The sequence below is a fragment of the Anopheles nili genome, chromosome 2 (assembly GCF_943737925.1).
Source record: "Anopheles nili chromosome 2, idAnoNiliSN_F5_01, whole genome shotgun sequence".
Taxonomy (NCBI): domain Eukaryota; kingdom Metazoa; phylum Arthropoda; class Insecta; order Diptera; family Culicidae; genus Anopheles; species Anopheles nili.
In genome coordinates, this window is record NC_071291.1 from 55,166,394 (window position 1) to 55,191,204 (window position 24,811).

Below are 24,811 nucleotides of genomic sequence, written 5' to 3' on the forward strand. Positions count from 1 at the left end.
TGCTAAACGAAGCGGAAAAACGGGAAGTTCGCCCTCAGGGTGATTGATTTCGGGATCGGAATTTGGCATCGAATTCCCAGGCAAACGAACAAGCGGAAGAAGAGCGGTTGTGTAATGAATGTAGGAGCTCATGGTTCAACTCGATGCATTACCAAATAAAGCAAGCCAAAAAGGCTTCCATGGGGGGTTTGCTTTTCGGTAAGAGCAATGATTCAAGGGTGGCATAAGCGCGATTCGTTAAAGGGTTAAGGGTCAAATATGAGAGGGCCATCAAGTATGACTCGCACGTGTTCAACTCATGACTCGAGCACCATGAAAGGCTACATAGGGCGCGCCAAGATTGGCTTCGTGCATCACACCAAACGACCTTCAATGAAGGTCCGATATCGGACTCAACTTCACGCAACAGCGGGACAGGTTTCTCCGGTCACTTTCACACTGTCGATCTCGGTACGATTTGTCCAGCAAGCAGGCGGCCGATGCATCTCGCTTTCGTTTACGATCCGCGAAGGGAGTAGCCCATATACAAGAAGAATCCCAAAACCGGTTCCAGGATATCGGACACAGGGAGGCGAGCGCATCTTGTCAGACGAGAACGGAATGTCGTTGTCTGGCTGTCTTTGATAATGCGTGATCATGGTCGAACGGGTAGACGCTTATCATTTTCGTGCTCTTCATTACAGTAATCCAGCGCTGGGTTCGATCCGCCGCGTGAGCTAAGTTAGCCATTTAATCACCGCTTATTACCCTGCAGTCGAATCGATACGAACACGCGATACTCGGACAGGCGATGTGACGACGTCGACGACGCTGAGATGTTCCCGGTTCCGCTTCTACGCATCGTAATTGAAATCTAAACACGGGAAAAAGGTACGCGTCTAGCTAAAAAGTACGAGTTCATCCTTATGTCTCCTGTTAATTGTAGACATCATTTATGATAGGGATGATCCAGCGAATCTCGATCCACGAGTCACGCTGAAGCTATGACGCTCATGATACAGGACATTTTTTCTATTAACCCGTGCTCTGTTGAATGAGCTTTGATATGGCGAGACAGGAATCATGGGGTTCGATCGGGTTAACCGGGGTAGGTAATATTGAAGGCATCGTGATTGAATGTACTATGCAATTTTAAGCTCACGTGTTGTGCGCATACAGTCTCAGTTCTAGGAAATATTAATGCTAGAAAATATCTACTCAGGTAGTAAATTTTCCAATGATTGATCGATTTTCATGTAACAAATAAAATTGAATAGTCTTTTCAAAAAATGTTTCTTAAAGAAGTAAGAAAATCACGCTAAATTAAAGGGAAAACAAGTGCTTTTTTCGATTTATTAGTCTTTCTGGTATGACATGTCAAAATCTAACCTGATACTCATTCGACGATAACCGATTATGTACTATTTCGGAATTGCAATAAATGTCCTCGTTCAGGGTGGTGGCCTAACATAAAGCGAACATCGTAAATTTGTTGCCCCAATGGTGTGCCATTTGGTGAAATATGTTTACGAGCTACTTGTGGTTGCATTGGAGACACATACGTAGTAGACAAGCAGCGTTCACGGTTTGGTGAACCCAACAGCAAAGACAACCATCACCGCAACCATCATCATCCGGTTCAGAATGCACGTCACCTCGTCCCATCGCACGTTTTTGTACTCCAGTGTGTTGTAGTTCTACAAGTCGTATCGGGAATCGAAACCGGTCAAAACTAATCGTAGAAACTAGAAAGAATTTGGATAATCTTAAGTAGAGCTTACGCTTCGTTGATCCATAGCGAATATAATCCGCAGAGCTGGAACGTTAATCACGCGGGCTATCCAAGAGTCTGGTCGAATTAGGGCACGTGTCCTCTTCAACCAAAGGTCGATCACGTAAAGGATGGACGACAGTGAGTAGAAAACTAGTGAATATACCAAGAAATGATCTGAAAGAAACGAAATAAGAAAACAAACGTGAAAGTACGTGAGGCAGTTATGTGGGAATCAATCAAACTTAAAGCCTTGGTAGTGGAGTCGTACATATTTTAGGCACTCCAGAGCGAGGAACGATGGCGGAAAGGCTCAGGAATGATTGTAACAGCACGATCAGTCCCAACGAGTTCAGCAACAACCGCGATCGGCCATTGGCAAGGAAGGAAATCGAAATCAGCAAGTTTCCAACTGAAATGAAACATAATTTTGTTGAGTAGGCGTGATAAATAAGCTTCGATTGATTCTTCGATAAACCCTTGAGTGTTGAATCCCAAAGTAAGTATTATTGTTTCATGGAGTATAAAAATGTGTGCCTAACAGCGCACCTTGTATTAGAGCAACCTTTCTTCAGCAAAACATAACTCACCAAAATACGGCGGATAGATGGACACCGCATGAATGTCACTTTTCCGGTCCATTGCTAACTGCAGATCGAACACAGGCAGCTGCCCGAATGGTGTGCTGGTTATATTATACTCATGTTTTGTCATTTGTCCAAGAGACCATTCAGATCGTTCAAAATACGATTCAAATTGCTGCAATGAGGTGCAGAGGGCCAAAAGTTCATAAATATCCTTATAATATCTTTATAATTGTATGGTAGAAGTTTGTACTTACTATCACTGTGTTCAATAAGCGGATAGGGACGTTTCGTTCGTAACCAGCGGCTGTTAGTCGTAGCACACAGGTATTATTATCATATGGCCATTTATAGCTATCAGGTAGCATGCAGATGCTAATCCAGGAGTATTCCCCGATCTTAGCGTTAACTGTGCCATTGTGGTGGATGTAGCACTCTGAGTATGCTCCCGAATAAAGAGACACTGACTCAAAATCCGGTGTCCAGATATTGCTGCACTCGTCGTATATCACCGAGGTGTTGTACTCCGACCTGTTCCAGCTGTATCGCGTATCATTCCAACGAAAACGCATCATTCCGGTCATCTCGAACATGTTCGTTGTCTGATCGTACGCTATTTCTTTCACGCGCAGGAGCACAATGTAAACGCCTGTGAAGTTCATCGGTGGATCGATCCATCGTGGAGTGGACAGAATCCGCTTTCTTAATAGGTCGTTGTCATCGTACACCTGCTCCAGTTCGTTGCCGTCAATTTCGAGGTTTTCGCTGGTTCCATTAGAAGGAAGTGGACAATCATAGAACCATTTCGCCAGCGCTGTACCCCAGGTCGTGAAGCTGACGTGATTCAGATCAGTGACATTAATTTTCGGCATCATCGTCGCCATGAACGGTTCGCCTGTCAGATTACCGGCGAATACTGAAATCTGTCCGCTAGATTCGACACGCACGCGTACCGGAAGTGGATCAATGGGTGACAACAGGCCTACACTAGACTTCGTTTTCAATGGCGCGCCTTTCTGTCCAAACCGAATCTGCGAGAAGGTGTTGCCACCTCCACCGAGCACTGTCAAATTCACAAAAGGTGTTATATTGTAATGACCGAAGAACCCAAGTGATCTTTACCTATTTCCAATGCTGAGCTTGAGGATTTGTTTTGCTCCGAAAACAAAATGTGACCATCGCGAGGAGCTAACACGTACACAAGCAGATCGACTATCAGATCGGTGTCATCTGAGCTGTGGTGTTTCAGCTCATGTAGCTTGAAGAAGTTGCGATAATTGTATCCCGCGATAGCATTGTATTGCTTGCATTTGTGCAATTCTATAGAACAAGGACGACAAGTCCAGGGGTAGGATGATAAGTACAAGATTAGTTGAACCAGATGCTATAATTCAGCTGTTCACTCACAAATGTTCTTCTTACCATCAAAGCTGACATTGTAAGTAGTGTCGGCGTGGCACTCGGTAGCTAGCACCAGTAGTATAACACCTAGGATTGGAACTACTTTGCTCCTCATTTCGCCCAGGGATGAGAATTGATTTTGAAGTGGAACAAAAATGCCAACAATGCCGAGGGATTTTTGCTAACTGAGCTGCTGCCAGGCAAGATGCAGTGCACTCTCGCACATTTGTGGCTTATGATTTGTGATAAGAACGTTCTCTTCGCCACAAGTGAACCATGTATCAAAGAAGGGTAGAAGAGAATCAAACGCGAACTGCGCCCTTGTTGCCATCTGGAAAATTGTTGAGGATATTGTAATTTCATTCACTTTGTATGATGTTCAAATCTGAGCGCATTTTTAAATTAAACGTTTTTTATTTAAACTTATTTCGTGTATATACTTTGGATTTACGAATAAAATAAACAAGATATTTTAAGATACAAACGTATGCAACGATCTTAATTTGAATAGATTATGGGCAACGAGCCCTGTAAACGAAACGATTCAAATATATGAACTCGTGGGAAATATTTCACTGTGGCGAAATATTTCGTGAAAATCCTATATTTTATTCAGGTTACTAGGCAGTTTCCTGGTGGAATTATCGCAAAAAGCACTTTGATTTGTGGGATTAGAAATGAACAAAAATATTATACGTACACGGCTAAAGCAATTATAAAGCATATATTTGCCAAAAATAAATTATTCAACACGGCTGAAATAAAACAAAGTATTTTAATATTGTTCCATTTCACTGTGTTAGATAATCCATAAAGAAAGGAGTATCCTCGGGTGCGTATGGGATAATCGGTATATCATAAGGCATTGGAAATTGTGGATGTTTCTTGTTTGATTCCATAGGAAAAAAATTTTCGTCCAACTGAAAAAATAAAATGAAATTTAGAATTAGTTGCACAGTAACAAGAACTTTATAAACTTTTTGTTTTACCATCAGCCTTGGAAGAAACAATATTCCTGCTTCGTAGCTGTTGATACGCAGAGGTTTCTCGAAACGCCCTGTCTTATTGTATACTCCCCATGCCGATTTGGATAGGTTTGCCGAGGTAAGCAGGAACCAGTACAAACCCCGATGTGACCAACGGCAGTAGGTCTTGATGTGTGGCATCGCTTTGTTCCGATATCTCGCACGGGAGCACCACTGATGAAGGTAGTCTTTGAGCCACTCTTGTTTCACATGCGTGTTCCTCACATATGGAAGGCAACCACCACCGAGTAAACCGTCGTGGCTCTGACGCACATTCGAGTAGCTAGGATAAATCATACGAAAGCCAGGCAACCGACGTATACCAACTGCGGTACTATCCTTTCGAAAGCTAGCCATAATTTCTGCCAAAACCCACGATTCTGGGGAGGGTCCTAAACTGCCAATGCTTGAGCTTTGCGCAACAAGTGGACAGGTATCGTCAATAGGTGCAGCATATTGCGATAATAGATGACCTAGCCGTGGATGACCCCATAAAGGACCTTTTGGAGTGTTGACGTGTCCACCTGGAACCGATGCCACGAAACATACTCTGAAAAGACGTAAAAGATGAAAGTTACTGTTTTTCTAGAGCTCAAACCCCAGCTTATTCATACTTTAATTCAGAAAAATCTGTTTTTCGAATCCGAGTGACCCATTGTTGCAATCGCGGTATCTTGTAAGCATTCAAGTATGCCAGCAAATTGGCCCGGAAGTCGGTTACGCTTTCGCCGAACGACGTGTCTGAATCCTCTGGGACGGCGGGCAGCCGCGGACTAACCCAAAGTCCTTGCGTGCGATTATGCCAATCATCCTCGTACAGGTTTGCCGTCGAAACAACGATACGCATCGAGCCGTCACGATATCCGTACAGACCCATCTTTGTGTGGTGTACACCGAAAGGTGTTTTTATGTCCACCTTTACCGCGGTGACATTTGGCTTTTTCTTGGAAACTATCTGCAGTTCGGGCGTTTCGTCGCCATACAATATCAGCAGCGGAACATTTTCGTACCCCGCGAAATAATAATGCGCCAGCAACCAGCCAATATCAACCATAAAGTTCATTTGAACAGAGCACTCCAGTTGCCCCAGGCTGGAATCTAGTAGCTCCTGGAACGTGATGGAAAGCGGTTCGTTATGTGTCGGCTTTGAAGCGGTGATTGTTGTTAGGAAAAAGTTATAAGGAGCTGCCGCGGCCAATTTTTGTGCCATTCGACCTCGTGGAGCAACGACCGGAAAGTATGAGCTTATATCACGGGGTATCGCCTTTTGTAAAGAGATTCCCGTATCGGCAGCACTACTGGTGTTTGACTCATGTTTCGTTGGAGGCACTACAGGTGGGTTTGGCCTTTCCCGCTGTGCAGCTTGCATTTTTGCCCGCCTTTCAGCAAATAACGATTGAATCTCATCTTTTTTGGTTGCTGTAGTGCCTTCTGTTTTTTGTTGTATTTTTGGGACGTTGGGAGTAATCGTGGAAGTGGATGCTACTTGTGAGGGTTCATTATGCTCCACTTTGGGCTTTTTTTCGGGATTTGGGTTCGTTAATTCACTCGAAAGGTGTGGGAAAAGGTCCGAAACGATTTTTAGTTGCTCTGCGAAAACACTCTTGTTAATTTTCACTTCATCAGGAATTTTGACTTGTGATACTGAGGCTGCTTTAGTGAGCAGTTTTTCGACTGCAAAAACAAAAACAAAACATCATTAAAATTGGTCCTTGGCAAGCAACACATCAAAATCGACATCTCACTATGCGGATGGGAAAAGTCGCGGAAATGAGCTGGATTAACGCGATAACAATTGTCTCCGTACTGGCAGTCTCTGGTGGGAACTGTCGGGAATATTAAAAGAAAAATTGGCAGTCTTGAAGTAATTGAACTTTATTCAATCCACTTACTTTTTGAAGTCATTTTTCTTTTGGTATTTTCCATAACAAACACACCATGGAAATCAACAACTGGAAAACGGTCTAGTCTATGACAGCGATCCCAACCAATCGTTTACTGTCAAAGCATGGTGACGAAAATCGTCGTGACTGTGCTTTACCGGTAAGTTTTGACAGCGCGCCAAATTTCAAACACGAGCGAATTGAACAAATAATTCACTGAATGCCGTTTGATGCTAATAGGCATGATAATGTTTAGATAGCTGCATATCCTTGAATTTCATTATGCTGTAGTTGAAGTCGATAAACAATTGTTTCTCAACATTCCTAACACATTCTTTATTTTAGAATATTTTGACATTTCCAATCAAATTGGATCAGGAAGAGTACCGTCTCGATAACGAGTCCAATACTCTTGCAAGCGATTTAACCAAATTTGCCAATATTTGCGTATTTCATTACTATTAAGTATGTGTACATTCGCTGGTTTTCCGTTTGTGTAGGCAACAAAAATCGCGCCGTTTTGTAGCGTACCATCTCGCAACTCCTCGTTTGCTTGGAGTGCACCCAAATACGCGCATAACTGAATTGGTGCATCATACGTAGCAGCTATAGTTTTCTTTGGATTATCCGAAGTTTTCCACTCGGTCACATGATACTGCCCTCTACAACAAAACGGGTGTATGAAAGTAATGTTCATTATTTCGTATGCATCGTTACGTACTTGATATTGATGACACAATCAACCACGCCGTTGTAGTGTAAGAAAGGATGATAAAGCTTCTGCTCGATCATCTTTGCAGGTCTTTCAACTTGATCCAATGCTCCCAGGACACTTTCCCATAGCGCACCCGATTTTTGAATCATTTCTTGACTTGGTTCGCTTCCCGTTAGCCATGTTTCGAGCGTTGTGTGTAATGTACTGCCGCGGACAAATATGTCTCTCTGTAATTGCTGAAAACCTTCTTCGCCTAGCTCTGCGATTTTTGCTGATTTCCAACGTAGTAAAGCTTCGCGTGATGACTCCGACATTGTGGCGGAAAGCACTCGACTAACTGAAGGTGATTTGCATTGAGCATTCTCGTGTTGTTTATGAAGCATCCAGCTTTGCTCCAATATTCCGTTTTTGGTTGGTACGAGGGGAAACTGTGTGATGGTTTTCAGTTCTTTCGTTGAGAACGGTATAAGTAAACCTGGGGGTGAATCAACTTCCTTATCAATTTGTTTTTCGCTTAAAGGATTCATTGTGGTTGCCCATGAAGCACTGCGTCCTTGCCAGTATATTTCAGAGGCAAACTCAGATTCGTTGGGAAGTTGTGTTGTGGGAGTTTCGACAGGTAAGAGTTTCTTTTTTGTCGACTTTTTCACTGCACCAAACAATGCTTTATTTTCAAAGTTTAGTTTTTTAATCGTAGCTGCTTTAGATAACTTTTTGCTTGCGCTTTTAGCGGCCGTACTATACACACGAATGGCACTGTATTTGAACATAGTCTAGTCTACTTATGAATTAGGAATTAGCTTAAAGAGCAATGTTTTGAGTGCGGAGAACATATGAAAAATATAAACAAATAAATGTGTCGGCTGTCAACTATAGAGAAATCGATCTTGTAATATAAATCTTTAGTGAATAGCCAGCTCGGAATGATACGGCTACATGGGATATGGGAATATCTTCGATATAAGCTTTATATTTGAAGGCCTGTGGATTCGAAGTATTGAATGCAAGCATCAGAAATATATTACTTACAAACAAGACCTAATTCTGTGATGAAATTATTTAGTAGTTTATTGATCTTTGCAGAGCTCTTGCGGTAAAACACAACTTAACGAACCACAATTAAAATCATGTAGACAGTGCTGAAACCAGCTGCTCGTGTAACCATACCGTGAGAAACGATGTGATCCGAACGCATCGGACCGAACGAAGATAGCACAAACATTCGTTGTATTTTTTTGAACGTGTAAGGAAGAGGTTGTCCGCGTGTGGAGACCGCTGAAAGACTCGTGGAAAAGTACGTGTTGCACTTGACTAGTACCGGGCCCTAGAAAGTGTCGACGAAAAGTGGCCTGTGCTCATTGCTCATTTTTTGTGCTACTAACTGTTGACAACGTTTTCGCTTTGTCCAAGTGTCCAAGTTCCATCATCATTTGGAGCGTGTGGTTTGAACGATTTGTCGGTAAAAATAAAAACAATCCTGTCTATGTGACCCGGCCAAGTTTCTTCTACCGTGGGTATAGTTCTACCGAGGGAATGCGTTCTCCAGTGATGAGGTTTGCTTGGCACATTCCTGGTGCGAAATTGTTACAAAGTCACACACCGTTATCGGCACAATTCAGGCGCACGAATTGTTTATGCTAAAAATGGGAAGACACCTCCCCTACGCAGCGCGAGCATAAACGTAAACAATGTTGCCGTGGTGGACCGCGGGCCGGGAGTTCGTGCGCAGGGAAACGTGATCGAACCGCCAAACTGTCATTTGAATACAAAACCGGCGATTCATGCCGGGTTTCCACGGTGGTAGAGAAGGGCAATCGGGAGGGCAAACGCATATTGCTTGCCTCCGGGCAACCCGTGATTTATGGCCATTCCGCACGGGCGCAGGCAGGCGCATTCTTCGTTAGAACGAGCAGGCTTGCGTTGATCCGTTTCCATTCGCGACGGCGTTTCGGGACGAGCAAGATTTTTTCTTGTTTCCAAAAAGCAATACTTTCTCGAGCAATCGGCCCCGAGAATGGAAAGGCCCGAAGAATGTCTATAATAAGTGAAAATTCAAACTTAGACCTAACCATATGCCGTGATTCTTCTTTACTCCACATTGTGTGCTCTAGGAAACTTCCCAATTTCGTGTCCATGACGCTTGATTAGTTTTGTTAGCACGTGTTTGTGTAGTATCTAAAGTTAGTGCATTCAAGTTAGTGTTTAAATACCGTGCTAATACGGAAGGCGCCCGCGAGTGTGTTTCACAATATATTTTTTTAATCATCAATTGCCCCGTAATGTAAAGCCAATTCGCCGTGGATGCTAAAGTGGGGCAAAACCGAAATCAAGCAAACTTGAACTGTTGGCCCTGTGGCGTTCGAGATAACGTGTGGCATGCGAGCACCGACTTATTCCAGGGGCTCTTGAGCTGTTGAGAAAATAAATCTATTCCCTAGTGTGCGTTTCCGATCGGAAATTTAACAGATCACGCGTGTGCATTAGTTAGTGAACAAAGTGTGCTTTGCTGGAACCGAAGAAGTACCAAAACTGGCAGCCTCCCGCTCCACTCTAACCTGCGTTGCGAGCCCTCTGTTGATTCCTCCAGCTCTCTGAAGTGGTGGAATGGGTGTTTCTTATCTTTTTGCCTAGAGGCAAAATAATAACGAACCACAAAATACCGCACCGACCGTGCCGGAGCACGGCGGAGAAAGAAGGACCATCGATCGTTAAATGAAATGAAGCATCGCAACGATGGCAGCAAGTAAGTCATCCTTGAGCTAACAGGGACCGGCTTCTTTTGATGGGATGGGACTAAAATAGATACGCCACACGGGACAAGGATCGCGTGCGCCTTGGAAGGCAAGCAAAGTGTAAAACCCTCGACCTAGGACCCGAGCATGTGTTCCCTTGCCAGCATCCTTTTTTTTCGAATGTTCCGATGCACACACCGGATGTTAATAACTCGCAGGACTTCCTCGGGAAGTCGTTCGTTTTGCCCTGTTTTTCTTCCCCGAATAATGAGTACGAAATAATAAACACGCTGAACAACCGTACGAAACGGTAGAAAACAGATGAGCTGCTTTTTCGTTGCCAAACTACACTCGAATCGAAGCGGAAGCAATGCTTATGTTGTATTGTTTTTGCTTTCTCGTGATTTTTATCTCAAAAATTTGTCGCATCCGGTTGTTCGTGCATGCAAATTTTGAAACAGCACCAGAAAAAAAAACAACCTTGAACATGGTGTGGAATTAATTTCCGCACCGGAAGAACGGAAGAAATATGTAAAAATAATGGTTCCCGTTTGCGGGGGGAAGTCACTGATTTGTTGTGCTGTTTAAAGAACCTTTTAAGACCTCATAACGGTCGCTCAGGGGCTAGAACACCATCTCGTTAGCATCATTTTTTTTTCTTTTGTTATTGTAAGCAATTCATATGCACCTTTGCGATGAATCAGACGATAAATGGTCGCTTGACAAATATCACCGAAGGTAATAACGCACTCCAGACGGTAGTGTGTGAGGGCTGAAGAGAAGAAAAAAAAAACATATTAAGAGAGAGCTAATCTCCAGCATCACAACGGTCGAGCGGAACGATCCCGAATAGTTTGATGCATTTGGGAAGTGAAATGTGTGCTTTTTTGTTTGCTTCTGTGTAGCTTACCTTTCCCATTTTGGTAAGCCGACGGTATGGCTTCCCTGGAGGGATGCGAGATAAGAGCCTTTTCGGATAAGGGTCGTAAAATGTGCTCGAGGGAATTCGTCGTTAGAGCGTCGCAACGAGTCCTACTCCCGGAGAGAGCTAACTAGAAAAAAGAAAACCCTGACAGCCGGCCCAGGAGGAGGGAACATCTGTGGTTCATTAATAAAAACAGTACACCACACGCACTATAGACCGTCTAGCGCCAGCGTATGGGCTGGTATCCTTTTTTCCTTTCCTCTGTATGCTCGTTTTGTCTGGTGTGCGTCCTTAGGAACCAGCGGTTTGCCGGTCACATGCAATTAGTTACATGCACCTCTTGGTGTGCTTTCTTCTCGCCTATAAATCAGGAGGTTCCTGCGCCAAGAAAGGGTGCGAAAGGGTTGTGCGAGTCGCTAAACCCTTTAAGATGTCACCGTGGTGGCATTGGCCCCGCGGCCAAAAGCGGCGCTGACTTTTAACAATGTTAATCTATAGCCCGTTTTAATTCGTCCGACTGGCAACTGCGCCCGAGGTGTTTATTGTTGCGTTGAAAATTGCTCTACAATGAGAATGCGCTTCGACCACCATTGCGCGGATGAAAGAAGGACTTCTTGCCGGGAGCTCGTTAAGAGTATCGGATTGTTGTTTTTTTTTTGCTGCAGCAGCAACGCGTTTTATGTACACGCTTACCCCTTTTTGTGCGTGGATTATGATGAATTCATGATACGTTAATGGCATTTGTGTCTTTTGTGCATTTCTCAACGCGTAGCGCGCCGCTATAAAGGAATGTATTGTGTTGAAAAGAAAGTGAAAAGCTTGTAGCAGTTACATTGCTTCAGTTCAAGAGCAACAATTGTGTTGCGAGTTTTTCCTTTTCTGGAGGGATTCAGATTGCATAATAGGGATCCAAAACAGCCGTTAATCAGGGCAGTTGAATATCGATATTTCTTGTTCGATTCGGCAAATAAACTCACCGAATTTTGAGTGGCTTGCGCCACAAACTAGCATGCTCTCTGGTCGCATATCTGGCCACGCAGCACATATGGATTGTATTGGATTTCATTGCAGAGTCCGTCGACTGTTTCCCGTTCAGATGGAGGCGAACGAACAGAAAACGAACGAAAAAAAAATCACTGCTCGATGCCAGCGCCTCAAGTGTCACGTAGTTCTCGTTTAGACGTTTAGTTTTTTTTGGTGCGTTTGCTCCCTGTTTCATCTGGCCCAAAGGACCATACGCGATCGCTTACCAAGTGGCCGCCGTGCCGGACCACTGGCGTGGCATTTGCCCTTCCCAAATGGCTAGGGCAAACATTTGTTTGTGTCCGCAAAAAAATGCCGAGAACCCCGCCAGTCACGGGGTCGTTTCGGTTGACAAAACGAGGCACGCTAGAGGAAGCGATACACGATCCCTTTCTGCCCTTTTTTGGGGCGGAGATTGATGGTCGTGTAAGCGTAAGCACTTTGGGAAATGTACTTCACTTTTCGGCATTGTTACCGATTCGTGTAATGCGACACGTTGGAATTAAGTTTTCATGCGTTTTTTCTAAGCGTCCATACAATATGGGCTGGATTAAGTGAACGAACTGAATTGGTTGATTAAATGGGTGAAAAATCAATGCTTAAGTGGCCTCAAACAACTATAGCTGTCAGTAAATAACTCCTGCTTGTTTTTCTCTTCCCTTTTCAGAATCCTCAGCGACGGGATTGTCGCATGACGAACGCGCCCTCGCGAGTACCATCAAGAACCGGGCCACTCCGAAATATTGCGCAAATCACGCGCGAACGGAAGCAACCGATTTTGCGACGAACTGAGGCTGCAAACCATATATGTGCAAAGAACAGCATCTCGACCATCGCAACCGTGGGTCGGAAGGCTAGTGTGCCCTTCGGTTGCTTCATCTCCCGACCCGGTGGGTGTCATATTCAGCCTAGATCAGCAGATCAAGAGAGAGAGACAGAGGGATCTGACAGATCGGTGCTGTCAAGTAAAGTGTCCCTAGCTTCTCAGTGACGTGGTGTGCTGATGCTTGCAGAAACAAAAAGTGCAACGGTGGTTGATCTGATTTCATACCAGCAGAACCACTTGCCTTTCTAAGAGCTATACCAGACGGGTTGGGTAGAATACCCCGCAAGACAGAACACTGACTCATCCAGCCGTAGCTTCTGGAGGTAATTCTCATCCCTCACGCCCGTAGACAAGTGCTCCCGCAATTTGCGAGTAAGGTGTTTTGTTTGCGAGCGTTTTGTTTTGGTTTGTTTGTTTGCTGGCGTTTGCGTTAGTTTGGCTTTACATTTAACGTGTGTTTGGGTGTGTGTTTTTGTGCATGCAATAGAGAGAAGTGTGACCGACCTACAACAGCACGGCGTTAAGTTCTTGATCGTAAGTCATCAAGCTTAACTCGGAACCACGCAACCTGCCGGAGACATAATTCGCGAAATATACGCCCGCAGTGCAATATAACGATTAGTCACCGTACCCCGAGTGCGCTCGGCGAATGTCTCAAATCGGACCGCGGAAGAGTGGGAAGTTGTCCGCAAAGTGCACTTTCGGAGACAGTACGATCGCGCTCACGTGAGGACGACAGGGTTTCCCTGGGACAGCTTCTAAAACCAACCGCCGCATGATGGTGCTGTGTGACAGTGATTTAGGTGAGTACAAATATGGTCGCTTCTTTCTGCTCGTGTTTTTTTTTCTTCATCTTGTTGTTTTTTCTCCACCCGACGCATTTATGCGTTTTTGTTTGCCTTTCTCGCCGCTCTTCCAAGGATTAGACCACGAAGCCGCCAAGGCTAGGGGTAGAATGGGTTTTATTGTCGGCCTTTGAACTCGCTCCTTTTGATGCGTCTATTTCCAGCCCGAAGGCTCCTACACTTCCGCCATAAGCAATGGATCAACTGGCGTTTTCAAAATGTCATATCTTGTGAGAACGCTAGTGCACGCAGGAATGGTGTCTTTGCCGGCAGTGGGTGCGATATTTCTGTCAATTGACTTTTGCCCGATGGCGGCGCGCTTTTACTGTCAGACCCCCGGCTCCGACGGAGTGTCACATGGCGTGTCGATTCGATTCGGTACCACCCTTAATGGTTCGAAGTGTTGTGGTTTTCATTGGGGTTTTCAATCATTTTTCAAGCAGCCAACTCGCAGGCGGGCTTAGATTTTTTTTACGATCGCCGTAAATCACTGTAATTTCTCACGCAAACGCGTGTTTTTACGCGACTGGCGATGGCTAGTGGAGATGTTGTTTGCCGGACGATGTCTACTAAATGTCACCGAGCGGACGATGCATCCGTCATAATAACAGAAAAAAAAACACATATGCTATCTGAGTGTTCAAAGCTTCAACACGCATGCTTACACTACTTTTTGTCAACCGCACGAACGGTGGGTGTCTAAGATATTTCAGATTGTCTGTCCGTTGCATAATTCGCGTGAAGTTCACACGAATTAAAGCACGCAAGGTGGTCTTGCGAGAGGAAACGATCGCCAGCGGTGGTCACGATTTGTTGGCTTTAACACATAATAACTTTGGAAAAGATGCCTTTTCTGTTGGCGAAGGAAAATTAACGTCGCTGATATCAATTTATCATTAGCTCAAATTCGAGAGAGCCTTTTTTTGCTACCTCTGCACGATCACTCTCGATCACCGGCCATCCGCCCAATTGCCCTCTGGTCATCGATTTGGCCGATTGACACATCAAGGGTGCACGAACTCTTTTCCCATTCGACTTCAAGAGCCTGACACGGAATGACCTTTTGTAGGCAATCGGAGATGTGCTCCGTCGATTGTCAATCTCTTGGCTTCACACCTTGGCACACGGTGCAGATTGCTATTCTGCAGCGATCTTCTAACCCTTCGCAAACATTGCTCGATGTTTCTCACTCGTCAGAGATGATCGCGACTGCTTTGGTGGTGCTGGTAACGATGCCCGTTTGTTTCCCATCGCCCGTGAGCTATTCGAATGACCCAGTCTTTCACGCCTCGTAATGGGGCTCGAAGTTGATGGGCAGTTGCAGAAGAAAGAAAAAAAGGGGCCTCTCTTCTGATCTCATTGCCCATTGCCACGTTGCCGCTGGCATCAGCGAGAAGGAGGGCTTGACGATGAGTTTTGTAAGATTCCCTTAAGATGGGCGCATTCCAGCAGGAATTCCTTCGAATACCAGGCCATACTTTAAACATTGCAATGGCATTGGTTTAGGTGGTTTTCATCAACCAAACACTGCAAGATGGCGCGAAATGTTTATCGCTAGGTGGCTGATTTCCGTGCCATAAAATAGTCTTTGTTTTCGGCACGACAATAAACGCCGTAGCTCCTAGAATAGTTTCGGTTTTTTCGTTTTGCAAAATGAAGTTATATAAAAGCTTCAACAACGCTTGATTTGATAGGAGTCGTAAAAAAAGATTTAATTTCCAGCTTGTTAGCGGCTCCGAATTATGGTGCACAAAACGAGCGAGGTTTTGTGAATGGATTCGATGATTTTTTTTATCACTTTAGCATGCACGATAGCATCCGAATTATTGCGCAACGCATCGTTTCGGCTAACGAATCCAAAAAAGTGACTAACTGGCTCGTTTGGTGGACCAATGATGCCAGTACCCGGTATTTGCGGCTCGCTTAACTATGTTGAACGTTTTGGGACATGTACCGACACAGCTAGAAACGCAGCCACCAGCAGCAGCGCATTCAAATGGCATCTAATTAGCGAGAAAGTACGCCGGTCCGAGGAATCACGCAGCTGCACACCAAGTGAGACATAACCGTACGCATTTGACACATTATCGGCTTGTTGACGAGTGGCCACAGACCCAGCGAATGTGTTTTGTGCGACGTTACGATGACACGCTACTGTCGCCTGTGGAACGAAGCCTAATTAACGGCACGGGTTGCGTCATTATCGCAATCTCGCTTGTCGACCACGGTCCGTTTTCCACCCTGCATTTTCCAGCCCACCATTCCGTCTAGCTCCGGTGGCTGTCAAATTCTTGGTTCGCGCTCCGTGACGATGAATCGGGTCGCGACCGCCAAGGTGGCAAAGACCTGGGGCCAAAGTTTACGGTTCCCTGGTCCATTACGTTTTGATTGCACGGTGGTGTGGTTGTTCGTTTGTTTGTTTGTTTGTTTTTTTTTGGCAACGGATGAACCCACCCGAAGGGCAGATAAATTATGAAAACAATAGACACCTCTTTCTGATTCGAAGGTGCGCCGGCAAGGTGTACCTCAATGTCGAACCCATCATTGATTTGAAAACCCTTTTCGGATGTTTAACGAGCGAACCTTGGCGGCTCTTCTACCGGAGGCAAGTCTTCTAACCACCGAACTGTGCTCCAAAGATAGGTCAAGAGTTTGTGAGGATGTGGAAGAGGACTTCTGCTTCTCTTACATTCTCTCTCTCTCTCTCTTGCATCCGCAAAAGACGACTGGTGCGTGCGCCGTTTCATGGACCACCGAACCGAAAATCTATGCCCACCTTAGGAGGTCTGACAGAGGGTCTCTTTTTATGGGTTAAAAACGCACCGATCCGCAACCGAGTACGGGTGGAAAATGCCATCTCCGTGCCCGTTCTGCTCCACACCATGGATGGAGTCATTTCTTCGCTCGGGTTTGGCCTTTTATAATTAGCAAGTATAATTTCTCTTTCATTTCTAGAATTAAGATTCACAACCATGCTTAGGTTCGTCAGGGAGCACTCGATCTACGACGTTCCGTTGTGGAGTTTGATCATATTTTACTCACGATCACTCCCAGGAACAGGTGAATCATGCTCAGTTCGCCAACAAACCGCTGAAGTGGGCTTAATGATGCGGGGCTCACTTTCCTTTTCCTTCACTCGGGCTCGTGCTCTTCGTTCTCGGTCTCGGCTATTTTCAATATTTGGATGTTTGCGTTGTGTTCTAAACCGCCGAGAATGGAATGTTCCGCTATGTTAGGGACGAAACAAGATACCCTGCAGAGACCACGCAGCTCGACATGGAATTTGGGTGCCCTCCGGTGCGAGTTTCCGATGGTTATCTCTCGCAGGCGTGCCTTTTTCAACTGCATTATTCATCCACTCTCCGGTGGTGGGCTAGCGCTTTTCTCGGACCTAATAGCCCCGAGGGAAGAAAAGAAAAGTGCGCACTCCTGCCGGTGCAACCTGTGGCCAATGGATTAAGAAATCGATGGCACCGATCGTGCTTCTAATGATATGTAGCACAGTGCCGGTACAGTCAACCAAAGAGAGGCCCGTCTGGTGGTCTTTGAAGCCGTCATCCATGCACCGATCGGACGGTTTATAAATCAAGTGGATAATGAATTTTAATTTTGGTTCAACCAAATCACCCTCGGGGTAAGGCTTACGACCGTGGACTACCGTTACCGGGTGTGGACCTCCCGAAGGCGGTCTTTTATATTGATATGATGGTCATTGTGCAGTGGTTTGTGGTGCATTAAATATTACTTCGAGTGCAAGATTGCTTTATGAGTGAAACAAGCCCGCTTTTATAGGTTTTCTGCACCGATGATCACTGAATCGAAAGATCGGATGGGACCTCTGGTCCGTCTCGTGTAATCAATTACGAGGCGTATCGAAGTAGAAACTAGCACTTGAAATTCTACCGGAATATGGCTTTCTGAAAGCAACACCCAACACTCAGCTACTCGTTGATTCGCCGCTCGTTCGCTTAATCAATGCGCCATTCCATTCTTGTGGTTCGTTTTACCAAGCTTCTACAATGAAATTCTACCATTCGCTTCAAAGCACAGCGCGTACGCGCGACACAGGACCCGTGAAGCGTGAAGGAAGAGCCACATCCGTTCTACAGCCACGATCACGTATGCTGGTACGTGGCGCTGTCATCGACCCTTCGGCGTGTACGCAGCTTATGGGCTTTTGGAGGCAAACCATCGACTCCGTGAAAGCGGTTCTTAGCCACTTCAGAACGCGGTACTATCGGAACAATAAAAATAATGGAAAATTAAACAGGAAAGGCACACACAGGCGGCCCTCTTTGGGTTGGGCACTGGAAACCGGAAAAGTCATCAAGAATTGATCGATTAGCCATCAGCGGCCCCGACGGCTACCCATCGTGTGTGCAAAGTTCTGTGTGCCTTAAGCGATAGGAAAAACGGTGCCAAATGGCAAGAAGCATGAACCCAGTTCTTGCTTTTCCCTTGTAGCGATGAATTTCCTTCAGCTTGGCATGGAGTTGATGGCAGTGATGGAATGTGCATGTGTGCAGTTAGCACTTTCTTTTCTTTTGCGTGACTAAGTTTCCATTTGTGCATGATAAAATTGTCAATTAATAGCAGAAGTTGGTGTAGAAAAGTCGTACGTTTGGTTTTTGTTCTTTTTCATTCCCCTTTGTGTTCGATATGCAACGTCTAATAAGCCCGCTCGTCGACGTTATTTGCATCTGCACAAACGGTTCTTGATCGACATGGCATACTTTCTAGCTGTTTGATTGTTGTTTTTCGTTTCTTCGCCCTCTCATGAAGAAAGAATGCCTTTCTCCGGCAGCAACATCTGGCTCGGGCCCTAATAATGCGTCCGTAGAAAGTTCTTTCTATCCTCGAGCGATATTTCCCTTTGCTCTTGAGTAAAAAAAAAGACGAACAAAAAAAACGACTCCTTCATCACGACCTACACCGAAGCTTATTTTCGCCGTTGGACATTACTGGTCCGAACAGAGCGCGACTTCTTCGCGCGGGAAAGAAACAATAACACAGTTATTACTGTCAATCAATTGGGACGAAGTAGCGGAGTTCGTTCCCGGGGGGAGAAAAAACGCAGCAACAAAAAAGGGCTAAAAGTGGAAGGAAGCAAAGGAACCGCTCGCGGGAAGCGAAACTTAACTGCAGTTTTGTATGCCAACCGGTGTCTAAATGTGGAACATCGTGCTCGCAGTTGGGTGATGCGCGCAGAAGTTAAATAATTCACCACCGACCAGCGGAAGGCTCTCGGACTCTTCGTCGAACTGATTATAGGCCGGCCACGAAGATGCGCCTGATGGTTCGAGCAGCAAAGCAGTCGCCGTCCGACGTCTTGCGGGGATAATTTGGCGCGAGAAATTTGATGAGTCCTCCTGTTGTTCTTGCGTTCTCCTGTGCTTCGAACTCACCTAAGGGTGTTGCGTGATGACGCGTGGTTTGCAAATGGACCCCGCAATGGGGACTCTTCTTCCCTTGCAACGGGGACGACGATCGCGATATCGCTCGACGGAAGCAAATTAAAGAAAGACAGGAAGGCATAATCTGCCGTAATGTGGTCGCCACCTTTCGCCATCTGTCTCGTGGCGGACCGCTCGCACGTGGTCATCAACTGTCTCTCCGCGATCGAGGTTACTGAAGGCCGGATCCGGCATTTGCTGACCGCATTTTGTGCTAAATTTTGTCCACGCTGACGTGTGTCTGGATGATTCTCAGCGAAGAATGGAATGGTTCGTGGAAGACAAATGCGCACCCATCGATCACATCGTGGATCGTGTCCCGGTTATGCTCTACCGCTCGGAGATCTTCAGCAACTCAGCAAGAAGGCGCAACTTGCGTATTGCTGGGCCTTAAAAACCTCAGTAATCTCGCGTGGCTTTGCGATGTGCATGATGTGTGATGTACGGAACGCTTTCGTGGGCTGAAAGGCTTGAGACTGTGATGTGCAGCCTTCCTGAACGCGTGGAGCCAAAAAGGCACGATCCGGAAACTCGCTGACTGTGACAGGGCCGGGCCTCGCACATTTGAAGGGCGGCGTATCTCGCGATCGCTCCCTCACTCGTGGGTGATTCATTCGAAGCTTCCCGAATGGTGCGCACCTTCCAAAAAAAATGAGGCCACATTGTGCGATATGTGGCGTTTTATTGTTCCCGCCAACCATTCATGGACGCGCCACACTTAGACGAACTTTTGGAGGGTGTCAGAAGAGCGCTCGAGGTTTTGTTTTGTTGTTTTTTTTTTATTGTTCCTCGCCGCGGATTGTTCTGGATCGCAGGATGAGGGCCAAGAGAGGGCTCGTCACGGTCGAGAAGAGCAGCCGCTCTTTGTTGCCTTTTCGTTCTCCCTCCTGTAAACACCTCTACGGTCGTAAATGATTTGTAAAAAAAAAAGAACACTGGAAAAATGACTAGTCAATTTAGAGGCGCGTTTATAGCTGCGATCGAGGGATCCTGCGGCCGATTTTCCACTGAAATATCCCCAACAAGATCTGGGGGTATGCTGCAACCATAACGCACAGGAAGTACAACCCTGGACTTCCTCGATCGTGTTCCTCCACGTTCGGCGATCGGGGCAACAAAAAAAAATGGGAAAATGGACATAAAACCCCACTTAAAATGTAACGCTTCCATGCACCCGCGAATATGTGTGCCCGCGTGCTTTTGTTGTTTGCTTCACGCACAAATACGCACAAATACGCGCCCTTTGCGATGCATTTTGGCGTTTCTTTTACTCCCCACCGGAATGCGGGAGGTTGTGGCTGTGTTTCCGTACGATCCAAATGGAAAACTCTTGGTGGAAATGGATGCACAACATGACGGAACGCATTCGCGCGCTGCTAGACGTTCAGGGAAGCGCTGTATCTCTGTGTTGTTTCACGTTGCTAGCGGCGCGAGAAAGAATGGATTTTACAGAATCACCTTCACGCAATACAAGCACCAGGTGGCGGTGTAATCTCCCTCAACCACCGGTGATCCTTACCGCAAACAAACGACCGATCCGCATCATCATCCTGCAGTTAAGCAATAGCCGTCGATTCTGTTTGCTTCAGGCACAGACCCTCCGCTTAGAGCCTGGAACAACACCGAACAGCGCCATAATTGGTGCACATTTTATGCAGCATCGCGCCCTTCGGGAAAGGGCCCCAGCTGGGCGCAGCCGGAAAATTAGGCGGTTGCTCTTTGTGCCGCGGGATGGTATTTCCCGCAGGGCTCTTTTTTCCCTTTTCCAATACCATTCACGCGTCGATTTCCGCGGGGGTCGGCACCGAGGGTTGTCGCCTGGGCCTTTGTTTGCATAACAAGCGAATACGTTCGTCGGATACAACGCAGGAGAAGAAAAAAAAGCACACACGAAACGGTTTCGTTTTGTTTTGTGACGTTTTTTTTTCTTCCTCAAAACGGGGAGAGTGAAAGTCGCAGACCGTATGGGAAAATGACAATTTTAAAATGCTGGTACATTGTCGATGGAATGATGGTGGCATTTTTTTTTCGTTTAAAGAACCCGGATATGGTTGCAGCATGCCGGAAGGGATAGCTTAATGTTTGTTAGTTTGTTTTTTTGTTCATCGCAGATAAAAATGTCATTTTTAATCGCCACTATTAAAACAACATTTATGATTTGATAACACACACGCGATGGATGTTTGCGATTTCATTAGATTGAGTCATTTAATGGCTACGGGAGTGTGTTGCGTTAGCAGGCACACAATTTATGCCACCGAAGTGCATTAGCCGTGCACATTGCATCAATCGGTCACAATTGAATGTGTTCATTAACGAACGGACAACCCGGGCACACTCGTTGGGGCGCTCTCGCAACATTCCCTATCCCATTCTCGGTTGATTAGCCGTGGGAGCCCTCACAACGGCCACTAAACATATTGGTGACTTCGCGATTGTTATCATCCCCAACAAGAAGCATCTGCACCCGGGTTCGGGCCATTCGACACAGCGAGAAACGTACGCACATGCGGAATGTCTAAAGAATTCTTCACATCCCCGTGGCGCGATACATCGTAGAGTGCTGCCAGCGCGAGGGGTTCTTGGGAATTAAAAGAAAAAACACACACACATGAAAAGAAAAAAAGAAACAGAATGCAACTGTAAGTAATTATGCTTGCTCGCCGGGTGCGCACCCCGACGCAAGATGGAAAGCCGTAGATTAGAACAGACCGCGGGCCGAAACTGTCGAGCATTATTAACGCGAACGCAAGCCCGGGCGTTTGCGAAGATTCAAATCGAACAGACAAATAAAGCGCGCCTGGAAGGGGATGCAGCATGGGACTGCAAAGCGGGCCAATGCAACAAAGCATAGAATGCATACGCTCGAGACGAGCCTGCACGCATGCTGTGAGCGTCGTGTCTCGCGTCGCGGGTGCGTGGAAAAATAAAATGCACGCCTGCTTTTATTCGCTCTTCGCCATCCCATCGCGTAATTGCACGCTTGGGCTAATGTTAGTTTATGCTTTGTTTGTTGTGATGCTTCTCACCCCCCATTGCTCGAAGGGGGAGATGTTTTGTGCAGACTCATTGTGCATCTATCGCGCGTGGTGCATCTTCTTCTGCGGGTCGGCATTTTGCCCACACAGACGGCAGTTGATCTGTTGCAGCGATGCAGCCGGCGATGCATCTCGCGTGCGTTCGAACATTTACTCTTTCTCACTCTCTCTCTCTCTCTCTTCTTCGCTCACTCACTCCATTTTAAGCAATCTCGCAAATCTCGCAAAACGTTAGCTGCATCCATATTTGCACCGCAACGGAGCCTCATGCGGGACGACACGGTGGGTGGAAAAGTGTTAATTGCTTAATTAATATTGCACCGTAATTGAAATGGTTGCGCAAAAATGCAACCTTCTAATTAGGCGACGGAAGCTGCCGCTTGCCAAAAAGTGTAGCGAAAAATCGTCACGTCACTCAGCCACGCGAGAGAGAGAGAGAGAGAGAGGGCTCCATGTATGGCTTTTGGGTTTGGTTTTTTTTTGCTTTTCCTTGTTCGGCGCTTGCATCCGGAGGATCGTGTGGTTATGATCCGATGCGTCATGTTTGGTCCGTTGCATAATGTTGAAGGCGATCCAATCGGATCGTGTGTGTGTGTGGTTTTTTGCCTCGAATATTGCCCCTTCGAAAAACAGCGCGTCTGTCAGCGCGAGCTCTGTCAGGTGAAGCGCAATTATCTCACATCACGTGCCGGTAGCACTTTACTAACGATATGGTTCACCTCGCGAGAGCCAGGGAGGTATGTTGCTTTTTTGGCATAATGATGATAGCATCTAATTAAAGCGTGAATGCACCCGTGAGTGCATCTACATTTGGAAGCCTGTAGCTGCTGCTGCTGGAAGCCGTTTACGGTGTTGGTCGTTCGTTCTTCACGCTTTACGCTTTGCCGGGTGGTAATTGTGACGATAATCTCTAACAGGCAAACGGCGATTTATCGATTTAATTGGCTAATTTGCCTGCCCGGTGAGATCTCAATCGGTGCGCCGGAACAGCACCGTTTTTGGGGTATTTGCATTGGCGTGTTCCATTTGATCGTTCTTTTGAACCTTTGGTGGGTGAATGTTTATGTCGCTCTCTTTGTATGTAGTGCTGTTTAATTACGCCATGAAAAGCACTCTCGAGTAAGCAAAAACAAACCTGCTCCACTTGAGGCAGTATTTGGGGCATAGGTTGAGTGCCCTTTTGTAGGAGGACCCAATGGGAGTCGACATAACAACGGGGTTGAAGAAAAAAAAGCATCGATATCCATAAACAAAAGTGACCCGTGTCAAAGGGACCGTGGGGCCGCGTCACGTATCAAATGAATCGAGAAGTGTGAAAAAAATGAGATTCATTCTGCCCAAAACGTTCCTCACTTTCTAAATATTTACTCGAACAACGCCGCCCTGGAGGCAAAGGCCACGCTCCGGGTGCGTTTCTTCGCCAGCCCCACACCCGGAGGATTGATTTTCCGAGCTGAGAAAATTTCGATGAAATTAAAAACAAAAACCTGCCGATAACAACAATGGGTGCAAGATTGGTTCCAACGGGAAAGGCTCATTTCGAACGGTGGATGAACCAAAGAGGGATTGTTCTGGCCACCCAAAACCCACCCCCAACTCGTAAATTAATTGATCTCCAAATGGGCGATCGGAGGCACCATTTTTTCTCGAACATGTGGTCGAGGTCCGATCGCTCGGACTCGACGTAAGAGCGTTTCGTTGGGTACTCCGGTTGCTCCGGGGGGAATTATTCAATTTTGCGGCGTTCCAACACGTCAGTTCCCCGTGGAAACCGCGCAGAGGTCAACCCGTGGATGTACCGTTGGCCAGTTGGTCGGTGTCGGATCGCATTACGTCGGATCAAATTCTCCACCAAAGCCAACTGGAACCGCGGGTATCGAGTTCGTTCGCCCGAAACAGCAACCACACCGGAACGACGCGGGTGTTGGCCGTGCATTGGGCCGATGAATATTAATTGAAAAATTATCACGAACGATAAACATGATTGCGGGCCGCGGGATGTTGGGTAGAATCTAACACCGGTGATGGAAAAACAAACGCGTAATGAGTGAGAAGTTTCAAACCGATTGTGGAGAATAGAAGACGGATGTTTGGAATCGAAACCAGGCAGAAGTGTCCCTAAGTTGGAAGGTCTGTTGGTAGTTCGTTTGAAATTGATTATTCACCCTTTTAATGCCACGGATTAACGGGTGGCGTAAGCAAACCAACCGACCTGAATCTGGCTTAATGCGCGCAGACAGACGTAGTACAATGTCACCTCCACACATGTCAGGGACGCGCCACGTGAAGGTGCAGCATGTTTGCGATTGGCATGTAAACGACCCACGGAACAATAGACACTTGGATTAGAGACAAAAATCGAAATGTCGACCCCAGACTAACTGGCTTAATCGAGAGTAACGTGCCTTTTTTTTTGTTAATCCAAACGTCCACAGACACCATGGAGACAACACCCGCTCAGTACCGGGGTCACGTGAATCACTATGCTATAAGTCTACGAGACTACCTACATTAGATCAGATCTTGATCAGATACGGTGCCACACGAGTACAAGTACTCCTACGTGTACGTGCTTTGGGTGGTGAACTCCGGAAGAAGAAATTCCCCGATG

General features: G+C 46.2%; 4 protein-coding genes across 4 annotated transcripts in view; 1 reads left to right on the plus strand and 3 right to left on the minus strand.

The window, feature by feature from the left end:
* Positions 1-1,417: 1,417 nt before the first annotated feature.
* Positions 1,418-3,850, minus strand: LOC128726341 (neuronal acetylcholine receptor subunit alpha-3-like). Its single transcript, XM_053820148.1, has 7 exons — positions 3,757-3,850; positions 3,457-3,654; positions 2,592-3,397; positions 2,341-2,509; positions 2,022-2,162; positions 1,761-1,927; positions 1,418-1,676 (listed from the first exon to the last, which is right to left on the minus strand). The coding sequence occupies exons 1-7, from the start codon at positions 3,848-3,850 to the stop codon at positions 1,560-1,562; spliced, it is 1,692 nt and encodes a 563-aa protein (XP_053676123.1). The 3' UTR covers positions 1,418-1,559.
* A 595-nt stretch (positions 3,851-4,445) lies between these two features.
* Positions 4,446-6,686, minus strand: LOC128731097 (probable tyrosyl-DNA phosphodiesterase). The gene is made up of 5 exons (XM_053824194.1): positions 6,653-6,686; positions 6,506-6,586; positions 5,375-6,434; positions 4,725-5,310; positions 4,446-4,655 (listed from the first exon to the last, which is right to left on the minus strand). Exons 1-5 carry the CDS (start codon positions 6,684-6,686, stop codon positions 4,527-4,529), a joined length of 1,890 nt encoding a protein of 629 aa, XP_053680169.1. The 3' UTR covers positions 4,446-4,526.
* Positions 6,687-7,007: 321 nt separating this feature from the next.
* LOC128731107 (mitochondrial genome maintenance exonuclease 1-like) lies at positions 7,008-8,128 on the minus strand. Its single transcript, XM_053824204.1, has 2 exons — positions 7,365-8,128; positions 7,008-7,305 (listed from the first exon to the last, which is right to left on the minus strand). The coding sequence occupies exons 1-2, from the start codon at positions 8,126-8,128 to the stop codon at positions 7,008-7,010; spliced, it is 1,062 nt and encodes a 353-aa protein (XP_053680179.1).
* Positions 8,129-10,091: 1,963 nt separating this feature from the next.
* The window catches only part of LOC128726352 (uncharacterized), a 46,790-nt gene continuing 32,070 nt past the window's right edge, over positions 10,092-24,811 (plus strand). The window contains exon 1 of the mRNA XM_053820159.1: positions 10,092-10,101. Coding sequence (XP_053676134.1) covers positions 10,092-10,101 — 10 coding nt within the window. The remainder of the gene's footprint in view (positions 10,102-24,811) is intronic.